General features: G+C 34.6%; 2 protein-coding genes across 2 annotated transcripts; both read right to left on the bottom strand.

Annotated features, from left to right (window-relative positions):
- Window positions 1–5,158: 5,158 nt before the first annotated feature.
- On the bottom strand, window positions 5,159–5,971 carry LOC139842776 (uncharacterized). The gene has a single exon (XM_071832883.1). It carries the CDS (start codon window positions 5,969–5,971, stop codon window positions 5,159–5,161), a length of 813 nt encoding a protein of 270 aa, XP_071688984.1.
- A 3,085-nt stretch (window positions 5,972–9,056) lies between these two features.
- On the bottom strand, window positions 9,057–11,569 carry LOC139839708 (protein MET1, chloroplastic-like). Its single transcript, XM_071829846.1, has 7 exons — window positions 11,361–11,569; window positions 10,869–10,911; window positions 10,662–10,756; window positions 10,294–10,370; window positions 9,920–10,040; window positions 9,764–9,826; window positions 9,057–9,108 (listed from the first exon to the last, which is right to left on the bottom strand). The coding sequence occupies exons 3-6, from the start codon at window positions 10,749–10,751 to the stop codon at window positions 9,770–9,772; spliced, it is 345 nt and encodes a 114-aa protein (XP_071685947.1). The 5' UTR covers window positions 10,752–10,756; window positions 10,869–10,911; window positions 11,361–11,569; the 3' UTR covers window positions 9,057–9,108; window positions 9,764–9,769.
- Between the last annotated feature and the right edge of the window lie 7,176 nt (window positions 11,570–18,745).

Raw genomic sequence — 18,745 nt, 5'->3', positions numbered from 1 at the left:
GTATTCCCACCCCAAAGAGGCAACTTTTTGAATAGTTTACTTTAAGACCCGAGAAGATTTCAAAGCATTGGAGGACTTTAACAAGATTACCGGCATTTCTTTTCGACCATTTGCCAAAGAATAGCGTGTCGTCGGCATATTGGAGGTGTGTAAGTTGCACCTTGTCCTTGCCAATTGAGATACCTTCGAAAACATTAACACTTGAAGCATGATTGATAATCGCATTGAGGCCCTCCGCCGCGATGATGAAAAGATAGGGAGATAGTGGATCCCCTTGCCGTACACCTTTTTGTAGGCAAAATTCCTTCGTTGGCGATCCATTAACCAATATAGAGATCGTAGCCGATTTTAGGCAGGATATAATCCACGATCTCCATTTTGATCCGAACCCCATTTTTTCCATGATGGCTAGTAGGAAATCCCATCGGATGCTATCGAATGCTTTCTGAAAGTCGGCTTTGAAAAGCAAGCCATTGGATTTTTGGTTTTGTAACTCACCGATAGCTTCATTAGCAACAAGGATGCTATCTAGGATATATCGACCCTTGATGAAAGCGCTTTGCTCAACTCCAATTATATTGTGGATGATTTTTTGGATACGACAAGATAGTAACTTTGACACAATCTTATAATAGCCCCCGATAAGGCTAATAGGCCGATAATCGCCGAGGTTTAGGGGATCTCTTTTTTTCGGAACCAAAGTGAAGAATGACGCGTTGCACCCGTAGGAAATACTCCCCTTTTCCCAAAAATCATCTATCGCCTTTTTTAAATCATCTTTAATTAACCAATAATATTTTTTGAAAAAACCGAGGTTAAATCCGTCGGGTCCCGGGGCTTTCGACGGGTTACAATTATTTATGACCTCCCAAATCTCTGACTCTAGGAAAGGAGCTTCCAACATTGCAGTATCATCCGGAGTAATTTTTTTAATTTGGATGGAGTCGAGGCTGCTGTAGTCAGGGACGAGGGATGGGTTTAGCTCGAATAGTTTTTTAAAATACTCGAACACTTCCTGTTTGATACGCTCAGGTTGATCAGACCACACCCCGTCAATAAATAATCCTCTCAGATTTGCTCGGCTTCTATTGCGGTTGATCGTGGCATGAAAATAAGCAGTGTTTTCATCGCCTTCGGCATCCCATTTCAATCTTGCCTTCTGTTTCAGCATCCCCGATTTTTCTTTCTCCTTTTTTGCCCAATTAGCTCTTGCCTCTACCCAACGAGATCTATCAGCGTCATCGAGATCAACCATATCAGCCTTTGATTCAAGTTCATTCGCAAGATTCTTCCAGTTTTCCAACTCGATGTCTAATGTGCCATAACGATATTTACTCCACGATCTCAAAGCTTCTTTAACATTTTTTAACTTGTCTCGGAAGATGCAGTCCGGTTTGTTCCCAAACACATGCTTATTCCATGCTTCAGTAACAACTTGATCAATATCTACACATTCGAGCCAGACATCGAAGATTCTGAACGGTTTGGGACCAAAGTCGGCCTTATTGTTATGCAATAATATTGGGCAATGGTCGCAGGTATTTCGATCAAGAGGTGATACGGACACGTCACCCCACCTATCCAAGAATTCCTCCGAGATTAGGAACCGGTCAAGCTTGCTAAATTTCACTCCATCATCACTTATTCTCGTAAATCTTTTCCCGGATAAAGGAACATCTATTAGATGATTTGAATCTATGAAATCATTGAACAATTTAGCACGCCTCTCGTGAAAGATACTGTTTTTTCTTTCGTCAGCCGAACGAACCTCATTAAAATCCCCCCCTATTACCCAATCAGCTGTACCGAAGTTCATGAAGTTGTCGAGACACTCCCAGAATTGTTTTTTCTCACAGTCTTTGTGCGGACCATACACGTTGACTACAATGGTTTCAGCATCGCTACCTTTCCATTTACCCTTGATGGCTAGGTAGTGCTTTTTTTCAACAGCTCCATTTACAACGAAAGACGAAGTATCCCAAATTACCAATAAACCACCGGATTTACCCACTTTGGGCTTTTGAACAAACTGAAAGTTCGGAGAGCCCCAGATCATTTCGACCCAATTATCGTTTACCCAATTACATTTACTTTCCTGGACCAATACAATATCAGGAGATTCCTTTGAGATCATTCTCTTGAACCACCCAACTTTGTTAACCCCATCGTCATCCTTACCGAACCCACGGATATTAAGTGAGAGAATCTTCATAGGAATAGAAAACTATCGAGCAAGAATAGGAATAAGAAGCTTATGTAGCCTTCTCATTCCACCTCATACCAAGCTTTGCACCAATCTCTTGCAGACCTATGCTTGATGATGAGGAAGTGGAAGTTGTCTTTTTTCTGTCGGTCACCAACGAGGAGGTTTTGTTAGTTCTACCTCCTTGAGTGTGTTTTTGTCTCGCCAGGTGTTTGAATCTTAACATCTTCGATGATGATTTCAGACTTCCAATGGTAAATTGTCCATGGTCCTTGCTTTGTCTACCAATCGACTTTTGTTTAGGATTAGGGTTAGTGTTCGGGATAGGTAGAGGGCTAGGGTTACAATCGATTGGAGCGTTTGCACACTGGTTGGTTGAGAAGGGTTTGGGTAGAGGTCTAGTAGGAAAGGTAGAGGGTGATTGATTCGTGGTAGTGTCACATAGGCAGGGTGATTTAGGTAGTTTAGAATTTTCATTATCAGGTTGCTGGAAGAGCTTGGTGATTCGGATAGGGCTATTAGGCGAATTTGGTAGAATGCTATTAGGGTCAGGTGAAGGAGGTGGGACAGCATTTGAATGTATGTTAGGTGATCCGGTGAGGTTGGGGGATAACTTCTGGTTTGAGCAGGCAACGAAGGTGTTTGGAATGGAAGGTGGGCTTAGTTTAATTGGGCTGGGATTTTTAGGTTGGGTTGAGAGATTAATGTGTTGAGTGGGCTGCGGGTTAGTTATGTTTATTGGGCTTGGGTTATGGGGCGTAATTGGGTGTTTGGGTTGCTGAGTGGGTGATGGATTATTGGATGTGTTGGGACAAATGTGTGAGGTGTTAGGGTTAGAATCGAGGGGACTGTTGTGGGAAATTGGAACATCAGTATCTGTTCCTAAAGGGGATTTGTGGGGTCCATTCTGGCATTTATTCGACTTACAAGGTGTTACTGCAGGGTTAATGCTACTAGAGCCGCATGCTTTTTCATTGGGTTTCGATTCATTATCGTTAATGCAATTAAAGTTGTCTCCTGTCTCGAGGCATTTTGATGCATGATCTTCCTCTACCTGATTATCGTTCTTCGCCGGAATATCAGTTTCCGGTACCGATTCAACGTCTGAGCTCAGGTCTATGTGTGCTTCATCTTCTTCATCAAAATATGACTCATCATCATCAGTTTCGATCTCAATAATATCACGAACCTCCTCTGACGCTCTAATGTATTTGATTTCTTTATCAAGTTTAACCTTTAGTGATTCTTGGATGGGATTAGGACTTCTGACTTGGGCTAGCACTTCACCAAATATTAGATTTTGATGCTTTTCGGTTATGCTACAGTTTTTAGTATCAATGATTTGCCCCCACCACGACGCTATCTTTCTAAATGTTCTTTCAGTCCACCATTTGACCGGAACCCCGTAGATTTTTATCCATGTTAAACGTCCGGCGTTGTCGTGGTTTTGATTCCATCTTCGAACATTTGGCACCCATCGTCTGATGTTGTGGTTCTCATTATTTAGGATGTTATCTACAGCCTCTTTTGTCTCAAATAGGAATAACACTTCAAGTCCTCCCAAGTACTTGATAACAAATTTGTTGAGACCTTCTTCTTCGCATAGATCATAGATTTGGTCTAGGATCTCAACATTATTGACTTCACCTATCAATGCTCTATCACTAGCGATTTGAAAGTCACATTCCGCATCTAGATTGATCGTTCTTTCGGTGTTTTCAGGGATTATAGGTTTAGGGGATGTAACGTTGGTAGGTTTAGGGTTGGTTTTCAGATTGGAGGATTGATTGTTATGAGCGGTTTTGGGTTTTGAATGTAGGTTATGGTTATGTTGGAAAAATTTGTAATGATTATTGTGGGGTCTTTGCGGTGGTGGAGGAGGTGGTGATGGATGATATTTTGGGCGGTTATGGTGGAGGTTAAAGCGAGGGTGGCCAGTTGTAGGTGGCTGATGATGGTGGTGTGTATGTGTATGTGGGGGATGGGGTTCAGGTTGGTAATGGGGGTTAGAGTGGTGGTTGTTAAATTGTCGGTAAGGGTGGTGGTGGTGATTCTCAGTGGTATGGTGGTGGTGAAGGTGTTCTTTGGTATAAGGTTGGTGTTGTCGTTGATGATTAGGGTTATGTTCAGGTGTGAGGCCCGGTTTTTTGGTAGAATTTGAAACGACATCGTTGAATTGCCTTCCATCGTATTTGGACTGATGGGGTGTGAATGTTTTATGGGTGTTGGGGTTGGTATGGGTATCTCTAACATTGTTGAGAGAATTATTCTTCTGGTTTCTTGCAACATAGCATCTTAGGGTTGTTTCACCAAACTTTATTCGTCTTAATCCCTCAGCAAACCTTTCAGGGTCAAGTATTTTTTCATACCTGACGAATCCAAATCGTTTCCCATTGGGAAGGTTTCTTCTTGCCATGTAAATGTCTGATACACTTCCGTGCCTTTTGAAGAATCGCCAAAGATCTTCCACATTCCATGTGGTAGGATAGTCGAAGAAAAGGAATGAGATGATTCGATTGTTGCTTACCCTTGGAATCGATCTGCAGTAGTTACCGTTGCCGCCGTCCATCGCCGCTGCCGTGCTCCTCGCCTTGCCATCAACCGCCGCTACTCTCTCTCTATGTTTCTCTCTCATCTCTCTCTTTTTCAAAACTTTTTTTATCAATTAAAGAATTTTATACCTCATTTTGCATAATAATTAATTAACTTAGTAAACATATAGGTGTGTACGAATCACAAACAAACATGGAATTAAGATTTGGTACCAACAATAAAATGTGATTTTTTTTTTTTTGAAAGGCCAATTTTATTTTATTATATATATATATTATATATAACTATAACTATAATATTTACATGAGTATGGCGCTGTACATGCCAAACAATGCATGACAAGCAACCGAAGCAGGAAAACAAATTACAAATTACACACGATCTGAACCATATACTATCTAATTAACCGGCTTCTTTTGGATTAATTAGCCATTGATGCCAATCTATGCGTAATTTCTTCGAACTCTTATTAACCCACTCAAAGCTTCGAATTTGGATCTCATTGAGTATGAGAGCCTCGTTTATATCTTTGTTCTCGAACGCCTTCTTGTTTCGATTCCTCAATATCATGTACCCAGTAACCCACTCGACCACTTGCCATAGTTGCTTTCCTTTTGCCGACTTGATATGATTGTTGTTTCCACAAAATGCTTCCACCACACTTAGATTCGAGACATGTCCTATGTTCCACCAATTGTAAACCCGATCCCATATATCCATAACGTATTTACATAAGAATAACGCATGGTCAACGGACTCGGTTGTGTCATTACAACGAGGGCATAATAACGAATCTAAGTCCATACCTCTCTTATCCAATTCAACCCTAACCGGGAGCCTCCTCATCTTCGCTCTCCAAACAAAAATCCCGAATTTTTGAGGTAGCAAATAGTTTTTTAAAGTTTCTGTACCTGCACTTTCGGTATTTAAGCTTATATCATCGATTATTCTGGATAAGTCACATGTGTTGAAGTGCCTCGAACTGTTGTTGCTAAGTGACCACGTCCACGAGTCTTGATGTTCGTTATGAAACTGCATTATGCTAATTTCCAATTCCATCTCTGATAGCTCCGCTGGAGTACGACCTGATGGCGATCTTGTCCAGCACCACGTGAAGACCCACTCTGATCCCGACCATCGAATTCGATCAGCTACTGTCGCTAACTCGTCTTGTTCTAATCGGAAAATTCTGCCATATTTATCCTTAAGCTTCATGTTACCTGACCAAACTTCGTTCCAGAAAAGCGTAGACCTGCCATCCCCAATTTTCTTGCTAAAGGTGTTAGTGAAAGAAATCCCCAACCCCTCGATATACGGCCAGTGGCGGAACTTGAACCCGACTACAGAGGGGGCGAGTCTAAAAATTTAATAAATTTTTCATTGTCAGCAGGGGCAAACACTAAAAAAAAAACCTTATTTTTTGGTAATTTTTTTTTATGTAAAATTTTTTTCCCGTTAAATCCAGGGGGGACGGGCGCCCCCTTTGAAATACCTTATGTTCCGCCGCTGTATACGGCTCAACATGCACAATACTGGGTCAAACATAATTAAGACTACTTATGAGTGGTTGTTGAAAGGAAAAGGAAAAAAAGTAAAGAAATTAAAAAAGACACTTAACAATGTGAATAATACTAAGGTCCCGTTTGGCTCACGGAATTCAATGAAATTCCGCGAAATTCGATTTGAATTTAGAAACGACGCATGTTTAGATTCCATTCTAATTTTGCCGAAATCCCATTGAATTTCGTGAGCCAAACGGGGCATAATATGCTTTGGGTTTTAGTATATTTATATTTATATAATATATAATATATATAATATAATAATACATAATATAGTATATAATCATTGCCTTAGTACTATCATATATTATTCATATTTCTCCGTGTTGTTGTTGTTGCTGCTGCTGTTGTTGTTGTCGTTGTTGTTGTTGCTGTTGTTGTTGCTGCTATTGTTGTTGCTGTTGTTGTTGTTCTTCTTCTTCTTGTTGTTGTTGTATTATTATTATTAGTTATTAACGAGTTGGCGTGCCTTCACATTGCGGCAAAGGAACGTTAACTAAATTCGGTTTTGAAAAAAAGGTGAAAAATAGATGCAAATGACATAAACTGAAATAGGTTAAAAAATGTATAGTATTAATAAAAGTGAAAAAGAAAAAAAAATGATATTATAGTTGATTTGTAATAACTCAAAAGTTATGTGGTTGATATGTAATAAGTGAAAATAATAATAATAATAATAATAATAATAATAATAATAATGATGATGATGATGATAATTATTATTATTATCATCATCATCATCATCATCATCATCATCATCATCATCATTATCATTATTATTATTATTATTATTATTATTATAAAGTAAAAAATGATGTAGTTGATTGATAAAAAGAATTGAGGGTTCGCGCGTTGCTGCTCTAAGGTTTATGCGATTTTAACGCAAGCTATCAATTTAGACGACACATTTTACAATCACATGTTACCAAACCATTTATATCCACATTAGTAATTAGTAAAGTAGCTTCATACACACAGTGTGCTTCAAAATTTTAAGGAACTTTATATACACATTGATATCTACAAAGCTTTATAAATTACAAAGACGAAGAAAAGGTTTTGAAAAATGATACAACAAAACAAAGGAAGAAAATTTTAGTACAAAAATGAGTGTCACAATACTTAGAGATAGTTGGACGTAGAGATTCACCATAGATAAAATAGTGGTGCGTTACTCCTTTCGGTCCCAAACACTGAACTTCAGGTACTCTTCTCAGAGTTTTGACTCCTTAAAAAATATCACTCGGTTGTTTTAACACCATTTGTACATCAAAAAAAATAATTGACACACTAAAGCAAGCCTCGAGATAATCTCTAGATGAACTAAACAAACACAACACGTGGTCAAAGGCCGTTACTTTTTACCACTTTATATTCATTACCTGGACACAAAGTCAATAAACTTACATATCACATTATAGATAACATCACAAAAAGAGACCTCAAAAAGTACAATCTAACCAAAAAAAATAATCATTTTTAAATGCAATAACTACGTTAAAACATTTATTGCTCTCCTGTGATGATAGCTCGTTGCAGGTTGCATTTGAATAACCATACTATACTATGAGATGCACCATACAAATTATGATATATTACATCACGATCATTTTTATAACAGTTACTAAATAGATGTTTTAGATCCAAACTTCATATACCCAACTCACAAATTTGACTATCACAAAAAATCATAGGTTACAATTTCAACCCATTTGATCGAGAATGAGTCAATTCAAGTAACACACATAATCACAAATTCAAGCAGGAAAAACCCTAAAAGTTGAAGTTGAAAATCTGACCCGTTATTTGATTATTTGATCAAGAGTAGCTCAAACCAACACCTGAAAACTAAACAATACAATTAAATTCGCAAAATTTAAGCCCTTTATCATTTTGACATTTCATCAAACACATAGTGTGCAAACTGAAATGTTCAACAAATAAACATTAGCTATTTCAACTTGCTCAATGGTGTTCATTTAACAACTATAACTTCATAACTTCAAAGGAAGGTCAAAATGTTAAAACTTGACTGCATCAAATAGTATTTCATACCTTATGATGAACAATGAAACAAAAGCAATGAAGAAACTCCTTTGATGAGCATCGATCATTCATCGCTTCCTAACTGTATCATAAACAAAATAAAATAACACATTACTTAAGACATCTTTAAGAAGGTCATCATCAACGACATCATACAACTCAAGAGATGACAAAAGAAAAAATAATTACTTTTTGGTACCTATACCTTCACACATACTTAAATTAAAAATAAATATAGAAACTCAATAGATTGGAGATACTAAACGGAACTTTATATGAAGATAACCCTAGATAATAGTGAATTAATCTAAACATTCATTCACATTCATTCATTCACTAAAAGCAATCAAACCTGTGCCAAATTCCGCAATCAATTCTAACAAACAAGAACAAAATCATCAAATCGACCATCACCTTCAAACGATTTCAAAAAATCAGTGAAGCAAAATAGGTAAAATTCAACAACGATGATAACGATTACATTTAACGAATCAATCACAAACCCTAATTTTGGGCCAGATTACATGTTAGCAAGTTAATGGTAATGAAAATTTAATTGAAAAAATCAGAAACACGAACCTCTTTGATGGGTGTCAACGGATGAGAGAAATATCGTGGACTTAATTTGGCACCCGGTTGGTCAACAGGTCGAACTGTAACGCCATTGATTTGAAAGGTTTTTTTTTTCTTTCTTTTGTTGTTGTTGTTGCGTGTGTACATCCACTTTTCAACAGTTCCCGGGTCCTGCACAAGCAGCTTTAATACTTTCGACCTGGACCAATGAAAAATAGACTCTTCCACCTTTCCATAGACTATTTATTTGTTAAAAACGGAGTTACAGTTTAAAAAAGTTATGACTTAATGAAAGCAGCCCCATAACTTATTTTTTATAATTTAGATACTGTAGAGCAACTCAGCAACAGCTGCACACTTCTGTCTTGACGCCTGTTTAAAATCTGTTTATACTAGAAAATACCACACATATTATACACCGTTTAAAAGCTTCCCGTGCATACTTTATGTCCCAATAATTAGTTTTCATCCAAACTTAACCGTTTTCAACTTACGAGCCCGTAAAGTAGACCCGAGAGTCACTTTAGGACTTTTATCCAATTTGACACCAAATTAAGTTAACGACCCAAATTCTTGTACAATGTACTCGGGTGACCCAAAATTATTTCACAGATCTAAAATGACATTCTAAACATGACGAAAACTTCAAATTTCCAAAAATAACACAAACTGGTCAAAATGGGTAATTATGACCCAAATATATCATAACTTCCCACTTTAACCAAAGCGGGATGAAAACTTATATTTAAAGCATCAAAACCTACAAATACACTTGACAGAGTATTGTTGACGTATCCAAAAAAAAAAAAAAAAAAAAAAAAAAAACCTCAAATTAAAGCAGAAAGTCCAATTGCAAAGCATCTTTTAAAGCAGAAAGTCCGGCTTGTATCTGTCATATGTGTATTATTAAAGAGCGAGTTTAGCTATTATTTTGTGCATTTGAGATGAAATATCGGAGTGATACAAACATACAGTTTTGTACCTGATTTAGCTTAGAATAGCAGCATGCAACGTTGTAACTTGCCACCGAAGCTTCATTAATCTCTAGTTTTGACCCCAAAACCGACTCAAACTTTTCCAATGCTTCTTCATACTTTCCACTCCTACAAAAAAGTTATTTAGAGAAAAACCTTACTAATAAGTTAACTAAAGGTGACAATTCTGATTGTGACTTATATTATGTAGATGGGTTAAAAGTCTTCTTTAAAGCATACAACCTCCAAAACACTGATATTTAAATAATAAGTATAACTGCACTGATAATAATATATGTAATCATAATCAACGCATTAATCATTTACTGGGAATAAGAGTTAAGAGACTGTTGAGATAAATTTGGATCTTAAGGTAATTTACTTGTATAGCTGCAAGCCTTCACGAAGCTCCCTTTCTCGAGTTTCCTTTTGTTCTTTCTTCCTCAAGTAATTTTGTATCTGAATCAAAAACATTAATGGCACATGAAGAATATCAGATAAAGTGGCAAATTTGAGTTAACGGACTATTAATGAATGAGTTAATTTGGAATATGTTCTCTCTAGTGGGCCACACGCGTAAAATTAAAATAATGGGTTAAACGGAACACGTCGAAAGTTACCCAAAGTGCATATCAAATGCACAAAACCTCTTTAATCATTTTGACCCATAACGCATCTCGTCCAAATTGTTACCTCTAAATGTTGCAGAAAACATATGTATTTTGCTGAAAGTACAAACATGAAACTTACCTGAATTTCCCTAAGTTCACCGCTAACAATTCCAGAATTTCTCTCAGCCCGAATGATCTCCTTTTCGGTTAGCTTACTTGCTTCTTCCATATTCACTGTTAACCATAAAACATCAGAAAATTCCAGTCCGATTAAAAAACAAATTTATGAATTATAAATAAAGCTATGAATCATGAGAATGACAAAAAGGATTCATACGTGATTTACCTTGTCCACAACGCACCAGATCCTGCCAAACAAACAACCACAACTAAGAATAGAAAACTGAAAATCAGAGAAATCGAAGCAATAAAAGAACATACCTGGAAATATGGTAGATAGTTGTTGAAAAACACTGCAACTATACTCAAATTATCAGCAACAAATAGCAGTAATATTTATAATTAAACCAAAAACATAAACCCTAAATCATATACCTAGATTTTAAACCCTAATTAACAGCCATTTTTTTGAACACGACGACTTTTTCTAATGAATCGTTTGGATTTTCATGGAGAGGAGACGGAGTATATTTTTAATTTACTCAAGAACAAAAATATGGTTGAAAATGAGGATATCATCATCATCAGTCGGATTCAAAAATCATGAACAATAGAATCAAGCAAACTACAAATACACATCAGTACAATAAAGCAAAATCGATTTAAAAAGAAAAAATAAAAAAGAAGAAACATAGATGTAACTAAATGAAAGCTTTACCTGATGCACATCAACCTTCAAAACAACAAAAAATGGTAAAACCCTAATTTGTAGATGTCGATGTGGATTAAGAAATACACGCCAGGTGAGAAAGACACCAACCCTAAATTGCTTCAATTGTTGTTTGGTAGAAAGTAAGGGAAAAGTGAAGATATGGATTGAAGGTAAGGTGGATGACTTGAAGGTATGGGTCGTAGGTATGGTGTAGAGGATGGAAAATTGTATGAATGAGAATGAATTTTCTTCTCCCGGTTCAAATATTGTGTGGTGGATTGATATCGGCTAAAAAGTCACGTTTTCACCCCGGTATTAAGGCCCAAAAACAAGAAAGATTCAAACTTTTTCGGCAAAATACCCACTTCGTCAGTTAGAATTGAAGAACAAGTAATTACAAAGGCGGTGCAAAAAGAATCAAAAGAATCGGAGCTGAAACGAAGATTCTAGAGCGAAAACGGTGAAAGACAAGAAATCAAGTTACGATCCAGTGAATCAAGGCTGACCAGCACCAAAAGCGGGTTGCCATATGGCTTGCCAAACGGATTGCCTGTATGGGAAACGGGTTGCCAAACGATCCAGCAAACGGCCTCGAGAAACGGATTGCCTGGCAAACGGCTTGCCAAATACGGATCACCAAACGGGTTGCCATACGGCTTGCCAGCCGTTTACAGGCAAAATTTTTACTTATTTAAAGGGTCTTTGTCATTCATTCCAACACACACTTCAATTCACTTCTTTCTCTCTCTTGTACAACATTAGTCATACTCTCAAGGACTTCGACTCCGTGCGGGAAACCTAGTACCCAGAGAAGAACGCTGAAGATTGTATTAGGAGCGGTCTGGAGCCTTGAAGTTGTCACTTTTGTATTCAGAACTAGTTTAATCTACTGGTATTTCTATCCTTTATCTCATATAATGTTTTATGATATTGTTGCCATAATTAGCGAGTAGTTATCTTTAGTGTATGCTATGATGTAAGCAGTTATAATGCCGAAATAATATTATGGTTTGTGTATGCTGTTGAAATGCTTTCCGATTATGCTTTAAACTCAATCGCTTTTCCAACTAATAGAACGTAGTTATAGGCTCTGTTATTGGGAAGTCGCGAACCCCGATTCAGAGTACACTATCTGTGTCACCCCTTGGTAAGAGAAGTCTATCGGATACAACGTAAGATCGACTGAGGCACACCGGTTGTAGTAAGTCTATCAAGCTTTGGATTCCGACTGAGGACTCTTTCGTAATGAAACATCTGACTAGACCCTTAGTACATTGTCGGTCCTAGACCATGCTAGTGTAGTCACCAAACATATAAACTTCGTACGTGCACACTGAAGCACAGCAGTTGTTGTAAGCTGTACCTCTGTTAAGTAAGGCCATGGAACCCGGTTAGTGTTGAACAGTAAACTGCACCATAACGCGGTCTCAAGCATTGCACCCCGCTTGAGGGATTCTTAGTTAATTAAGGAACTGTTTGTTTAGACACATAAAGGATGGACCGTTAGGATAACCGAACGTGTTCATGGAAGTCAGCTTGACTTGGCCATGGTGTTCTTTATGGTTGAACTCTTTTTAAGGGCCTAACTATCTTTTAAACCAATCATTAACGAAAGTATTGAAACACATCACGTCTCTCGGATATGGTAAACCATGTATTCTATTATGCTTAAGAAAGCTTAGACCATTTCGGAATGTTAATATGTCACCCAACCGAGTCGCTCAATTAGATGAGCCGTCTGAACGTGTATACTTGTAGTCAGACTGCACGGGCGTCGGAGGTAAGGGACGTTGCTGTCTATTCAGAATCTTCAAGCCTAACGCAGTACCCAGTGACATGTCTTATGACAGGGGCGTTTAGGACCAGTGTAATGAATACAAGGCCTCTGCCTATTCATGAGCCAACATTTCATAATCTCGGCAGAATAACTGATGAAGTCATAGTATGCACTCACTTTAACCTTATCTGAATTACGAATTTTATCGCATTTACTTTATCTGTCTTATAAATTAGAAAATCCCAAAATAAATAATCACTACTCCCTAACTATCTTAGGCTTAAATATAGGTTCGATTCTACTGATATCTCAAAAATACGACTCTAGGTCATACTTCCTTTACTTATAAGGAGTAGTAAGATTTAGACCCCGCTAAATATAAATTTAAAACAGTACATCCCCCTCGAGTGGCTGATCCTGGCGAGCCGCGGCCCGACGACACCGCACAAATAATAAAACCGTCCATTTCGGCCATATCACGGGGAATACCTAGTTTTTGGCGCCGCTGCCGGGGAACTGGTATCAGGAAATACTGCTCTCTATCAAACTTATTCACAAGCATTTAGTGGTGTCTAAGAAAGACAATTATACACGGACTTGGATGTTGGATTTTCTGAACAGTCGCCATTATATTGGGACCAAAAGGATCCTGCCTCTCCGTAGTCGGCCTGACCACTTGGTTTGTTGAATAGTTCTTGCGGAGCTCTGTTACCAAAATACCAGGGAATCAGTAGCCAGAACCAAAAACATATTCAACCATAGGATAGTTAGTTAAATTAGATTACCTTAGATTACTTTAGACTACATTAGACTAGCTTAGATTAAATTAAATTACTTAAATTAGCTTACCCTAGAATTAGTTTACATTAGATTACCATAGACTAGTTTAGCTTACTTTAGATTATCTTACTTTAGATTATCTTACTTTATTTGCTAAAAATTAAAAACAAAAAGGCATACCCAGTGTATGACCCAAACCCGATCTAGACCAGGGCCGTTGTTATTCGTACCTGATCCAGACGCAATAATCTCTAAAGCACGCAAGGAAGCACGAATCAGAAATCAAATGGCGTTACGTGTTACTTTAGCAGAAAATACCAAACCCTCGATTGAAGGTCGAGGAGGACCAATCAGATTTCCAGAGATTCAAGGACACTCGTTCGAGTTAAAACATCACATCATCCAGCTCATCCAGAATAGCTGTCAGTTTCATGGATTATCGAATGATGATCCTAATTCTCACCTTGATAAATTCATATCTCTTTCGAACTCTTACAAACATCCAGGGATAGGACTGTCACACCCCAAAATTAGGGCCTAGGGTATTTGTGACTAATTATATCAAATCACAGTTGTATAAACGAGAACGACTCTATATGAGACGTTTTGAATAAAACATTTATTAATAAAACAGCGGAAGCATTAAAAGTTTTACATCAAATTTAAACTGAAATAATAATAATAGTCTTAATGCAAAGTAAATGTAATGAAATGAAGACTCCATGTAGCAGCATTCAATTCATCAGGTAGCAATCATGGCAATCATCTTATTCATCACCTGAGACAAAACATGCTTAAAGTGTCAACCAAAAAGGTTGGTGAGTTCATTAGTTTATCAAAATCAATCATTTCCGTTATAATAATAGGCCACAAGATTTCAGTTTCATAAATATCCGTACACTAGCAAGTGTATAAAAGCATTCTATAAGTTGTAGGCACCCGGTAACAAGTCTTAACGTTCATGTTTTACCCTCTGAAGTACACCAGATCAGGTGTGTTTAAAATAACCTCGAAGTACTAAAGCATCCCATAGTCAGGATGGGGTTTGTCAGACCCAATAGATCTATATTTAGGATTCGCGCCTACCGTACATAGACAAGTAGTTTAATGTTACCAAGCTAAGGGTATATTTCTGGTTTAAACCCACATAGAATTAGTTTTAGTACTTGTGCCTATTTCGTAAAACATTTATAAATCAGCGCATGTATTCTCAGCCCAAAAATATATATATAAAGGGAGCAAATGAAACTCACCTTAAATAGCAGTTGAAGTATTCCACGTTAGAAAGGAAAGTAAAGCAAGTAAGTGACCGAGATATCAACTAGAAGTAGTTCTTTAAGAGAGAAATGAGAGATTAAGGTGTAAGTTTGAAATGAGAAATGTATGTGGTATTTATAGTTGAAAATGTTAGGTAAAAAAAAATTAAAATAAAATAAGTAAATCTTAAAAGTTAAAATAAGAAAAATTATTTTGTATTTTTATTAAAAGTAAATCTTAAAAGTTAAAATAAGAAAAAGTAGTTTGTATTTTTATTAAAAGTAAAATCTTAAAAGTTAAAATAAGAAAAAGTAGTTTGTATTTTTATTAAAAGTAAAATCTTAAAAGTTAAAATAAGAAAAAGTATTTTGTATTTTTATTAAAAGTAAATTTTAAAAGTTAAAATAAGAAAAAGTAGTTTGTATTTTTATTAAAAGTAAAATCTTAAAAGTTAAAATAAGAAAAAGTAGTTTGTATTTTTATTAAAAGTAAAATCTTAAAAGTTAAAATAAGAAAAATTATTTTGTATTTTTATTAAAAGTAAATCTTAAAAGTTAAAATAAGAAAAAATAGTTTGTATTTTTATTAAAAGTAAAATCATAAAAGTTAAAATAAGAAAAAGTAGTTTGTATTTTTATTAAAAGTAAAATCTTAAAAGTTAAAATAAGAAAAAGTATTTTGTATTTTTATTAAAAGTAAATCTTAAAAGTTAAAATAAGAAAAAGTAGTTTGTATTTTTATTAAAAGTAAAATCTTAAAAGTTAAAATAAGAAAAAGTAGTTTTATTTTTATTAAAAGTAAAATCTTAAAAGTTAAAATAAGAAAAAGTATTTTGTATTTTTATTAAAAGTAAATTTTAAAAGTTAAAATAAAAAAAAGTAGTTTGTATTTTTATTAAAAGTAAAATCTTAAAGGTTAAAATAAGAAAAAGTAGTTTGTATTTTTATTAAATGTAAAATCTTAAAAGTTAAAATAAGAAAAAGTATTTTGTATTTTTATTAAAAGTAAATCTTAAAAGTTAAAATAAGAAAAAGTAGTTTGTATTTTTATTAAAAGTAAAATCATAAAAGTTAAAATAAGAAAAAGTAGTTTGTATTTTTATTAAAAGTAAAATCTTAAAAGTTAAAATAAAAAAAGTATTTTGTATTTTTATTAAAAGTAAATCTTAAAAGTTAAAATAAGAAAAAGTAGTTTGTATTTTTATTAAAAGTAAATCTTAAAAGTTAAAATAATAAAAAGTAGTTTGTATTTTTATTAAAAGTAAATCTTAAAAGTTAAAATAAGAAAAAGTAGTTTGTATTTTTATTAAAAGTAAATCTTAAAATAAAATTAGTTTGTATTTTTATTAAAAGTAAATCTTAAAAGAAAAAGTAGTTTGTATTTTTGTATTTATTTATTAAAAGTAGATATAGTTTTGATTTTTTTTTTTATAAAATTCTAAAAAAAAAATTTGTTTAATATATTTCTAAGAACATTTAACATTTTATTTCTATATTTGTTTAATTATTAAATACGAATTTTATATAAAAATTATTATTATATTTAGTTTTTATAAAAATTAAAATTTATGATTATTAATTTATAGTTTTTATTAGTTTTATAAATGTTATAATATTATGTATTATTTAGTTAATTATATATTCTATTAACTAAATAACAAAAGTAATATAAATATTATATATATATTCATTGATGTAATTATGTTATATTATATATCATAATCTTATTTATAATATTTATAATTATATTATTTATTTTAAGCGTACGTTTATTCGGTCAACGTTAAATTTATTCGTATATAACAACTCTAGGTATTTTAGTAAAATCGGAAGTCGAAAAGTGAGGGTTGTTATAGTACCTACCCGTTAAAAGAAATTTCGTCCCGAAATTTAGTTTTTGCCATCAATCAGCGTTGTTCGTACCTAAACGAGGATATTTACGTTTTATCTGGTCTTCACGTTCCCAGGTAGGTTCGGGGCCTTTCGTGAATTCCAACGGATAGAATATTGTTCTGTTTCATGCATTTAAATAATACGAACCCTAATTTCTTAAAGGTTCTTCTATAAAGTGCATTTTATCATTAATGCGGAGGTTATCTAAAGGATTAATAAGAGTGTCATTTGACTAGGTTATCCTCAAAAGGGATGATGGTGTTATACGAGCATTTTAGTAAACTGAACACATGAAATGTGTTATGAATAGTATTGAGCTTATTTAAAACTTTGAGTGTTTATGTCACAATATTAGGGTAGACAAAACAGAGAGTAGTTCATGAAAATTATAGTCATGAAGTTTGATAGAGATCATCATTGTTTACAACAAGAATATTGTAATGATGAATATAAGTTGAAAAAATAAAGTTTTATCACTACTGAATAATATGGATAAAACGATTTGATTATAGGAAGCGTATAAACGAAGCTATTGTAAAAGAGTGAATGAGAAATTAAATGTTTGCCTTAACTTTTGACGTAGTCACGATTGATTTTTGGAATTCAAGGGATTAAAGGAAATCTTCGTAATCCATAAGATTTGATTCTACGATAATTAAGGAATTTGAAATTTTCTTTGATTAAATGAGGTGAATTGCTTCAATTGCTGTGTTTGGAATTTTGCTATAAATTAGCTTCTTCCGTTTCATTATCTTCACCACTTCTATACTTTCTTCCTCAATTCATACTTCCAAAGATTGTGAGAATGCTCCATCCAGTTCTTATCCTGGATATTTTTCTGACTATCATTTCAGTCATTCTTCTTTTTCATTTACCACTAGAGGAATTTGTTTTCTTCTACTATTACCTTGAGGTTATAGTGTTTTTAATTCTCCCATGTCTTTACGTTGCAATATGTATTGATATACACGGTTTGTAATTTCGGTATCGTTATCGGGCTACATATTTTCCCTTATATGTCGGAGCGCTTTGCCTTTTTATTCTCCTCTCGACTCTAAGTAAAGCGAGTAATGGTCCAGAATTTGTAGGTATGAAGTTTCGAATGGACCTACTGTTCTAAGCGTAATATCACGATTTGATTTGGTAAATTACCAGAATTACTGAGGATAGAACTATCAAGAATATATTTGCTTGATATGTTCAGAGATTAAGTAGAATGTAAGAGTCGTGTAACATGGCAAATGATGATTATAAAGTCTATGAATCATCATCTTCCATTAAAAATTTAGCATGACTTACTGTAATATAATCATGTTGGCCTGACGTCATTATATTATACTAACTCATGCTTCAATTCTCAACACTACTTCAAATCATTCAAAATTTGAATTTAAATTTTACGGAATATAGAAACTTAAACAGTTTTCCTTTATGATGTAATAAAGATATTGCAAAGAGATAATTAATTGCGGACAAGAATCGTTATGAAGATATCTTTAGAAATATCTAGGATATTTATAACGAAAGATATGATGATATTTTAGAATTTCTAAAATCGATGGATAATGAAGAAATTCTTCTGTAAGGATTTAGAATGCGTAAAAAGATCTTCTGTGATTTCCTTCAGAAATTGAATCATCTAGATTCTTTGGTTATAGGTTTAGTCCTTGGGATTTGTCCTTGGT

This window comes from Rutidosis leptorrhynchoides, chromosome 4 (assembly GCF_046630445.1).
Source record: "Rutidosis leptorrhynchoides isolate AG116_Rl617_1_P2 chromosome 4, CSIRO_AGI_Rlap_v1, whole genome shotgun sequence".
NCBI classification, from domain to species: domain Eukaryota; kingdom Viridiplantae; phylum Streptophyta; class Magnoliopsida; order Asterales; family Asteraceae; genus Rutidosis; species Rutidosis leptorrhynchoides.
The sequence above is the reverse complement of the archived record's forward strand: the minus strand, read 5'-3'. Positions and strand labels throughout refer to the sequence as shown.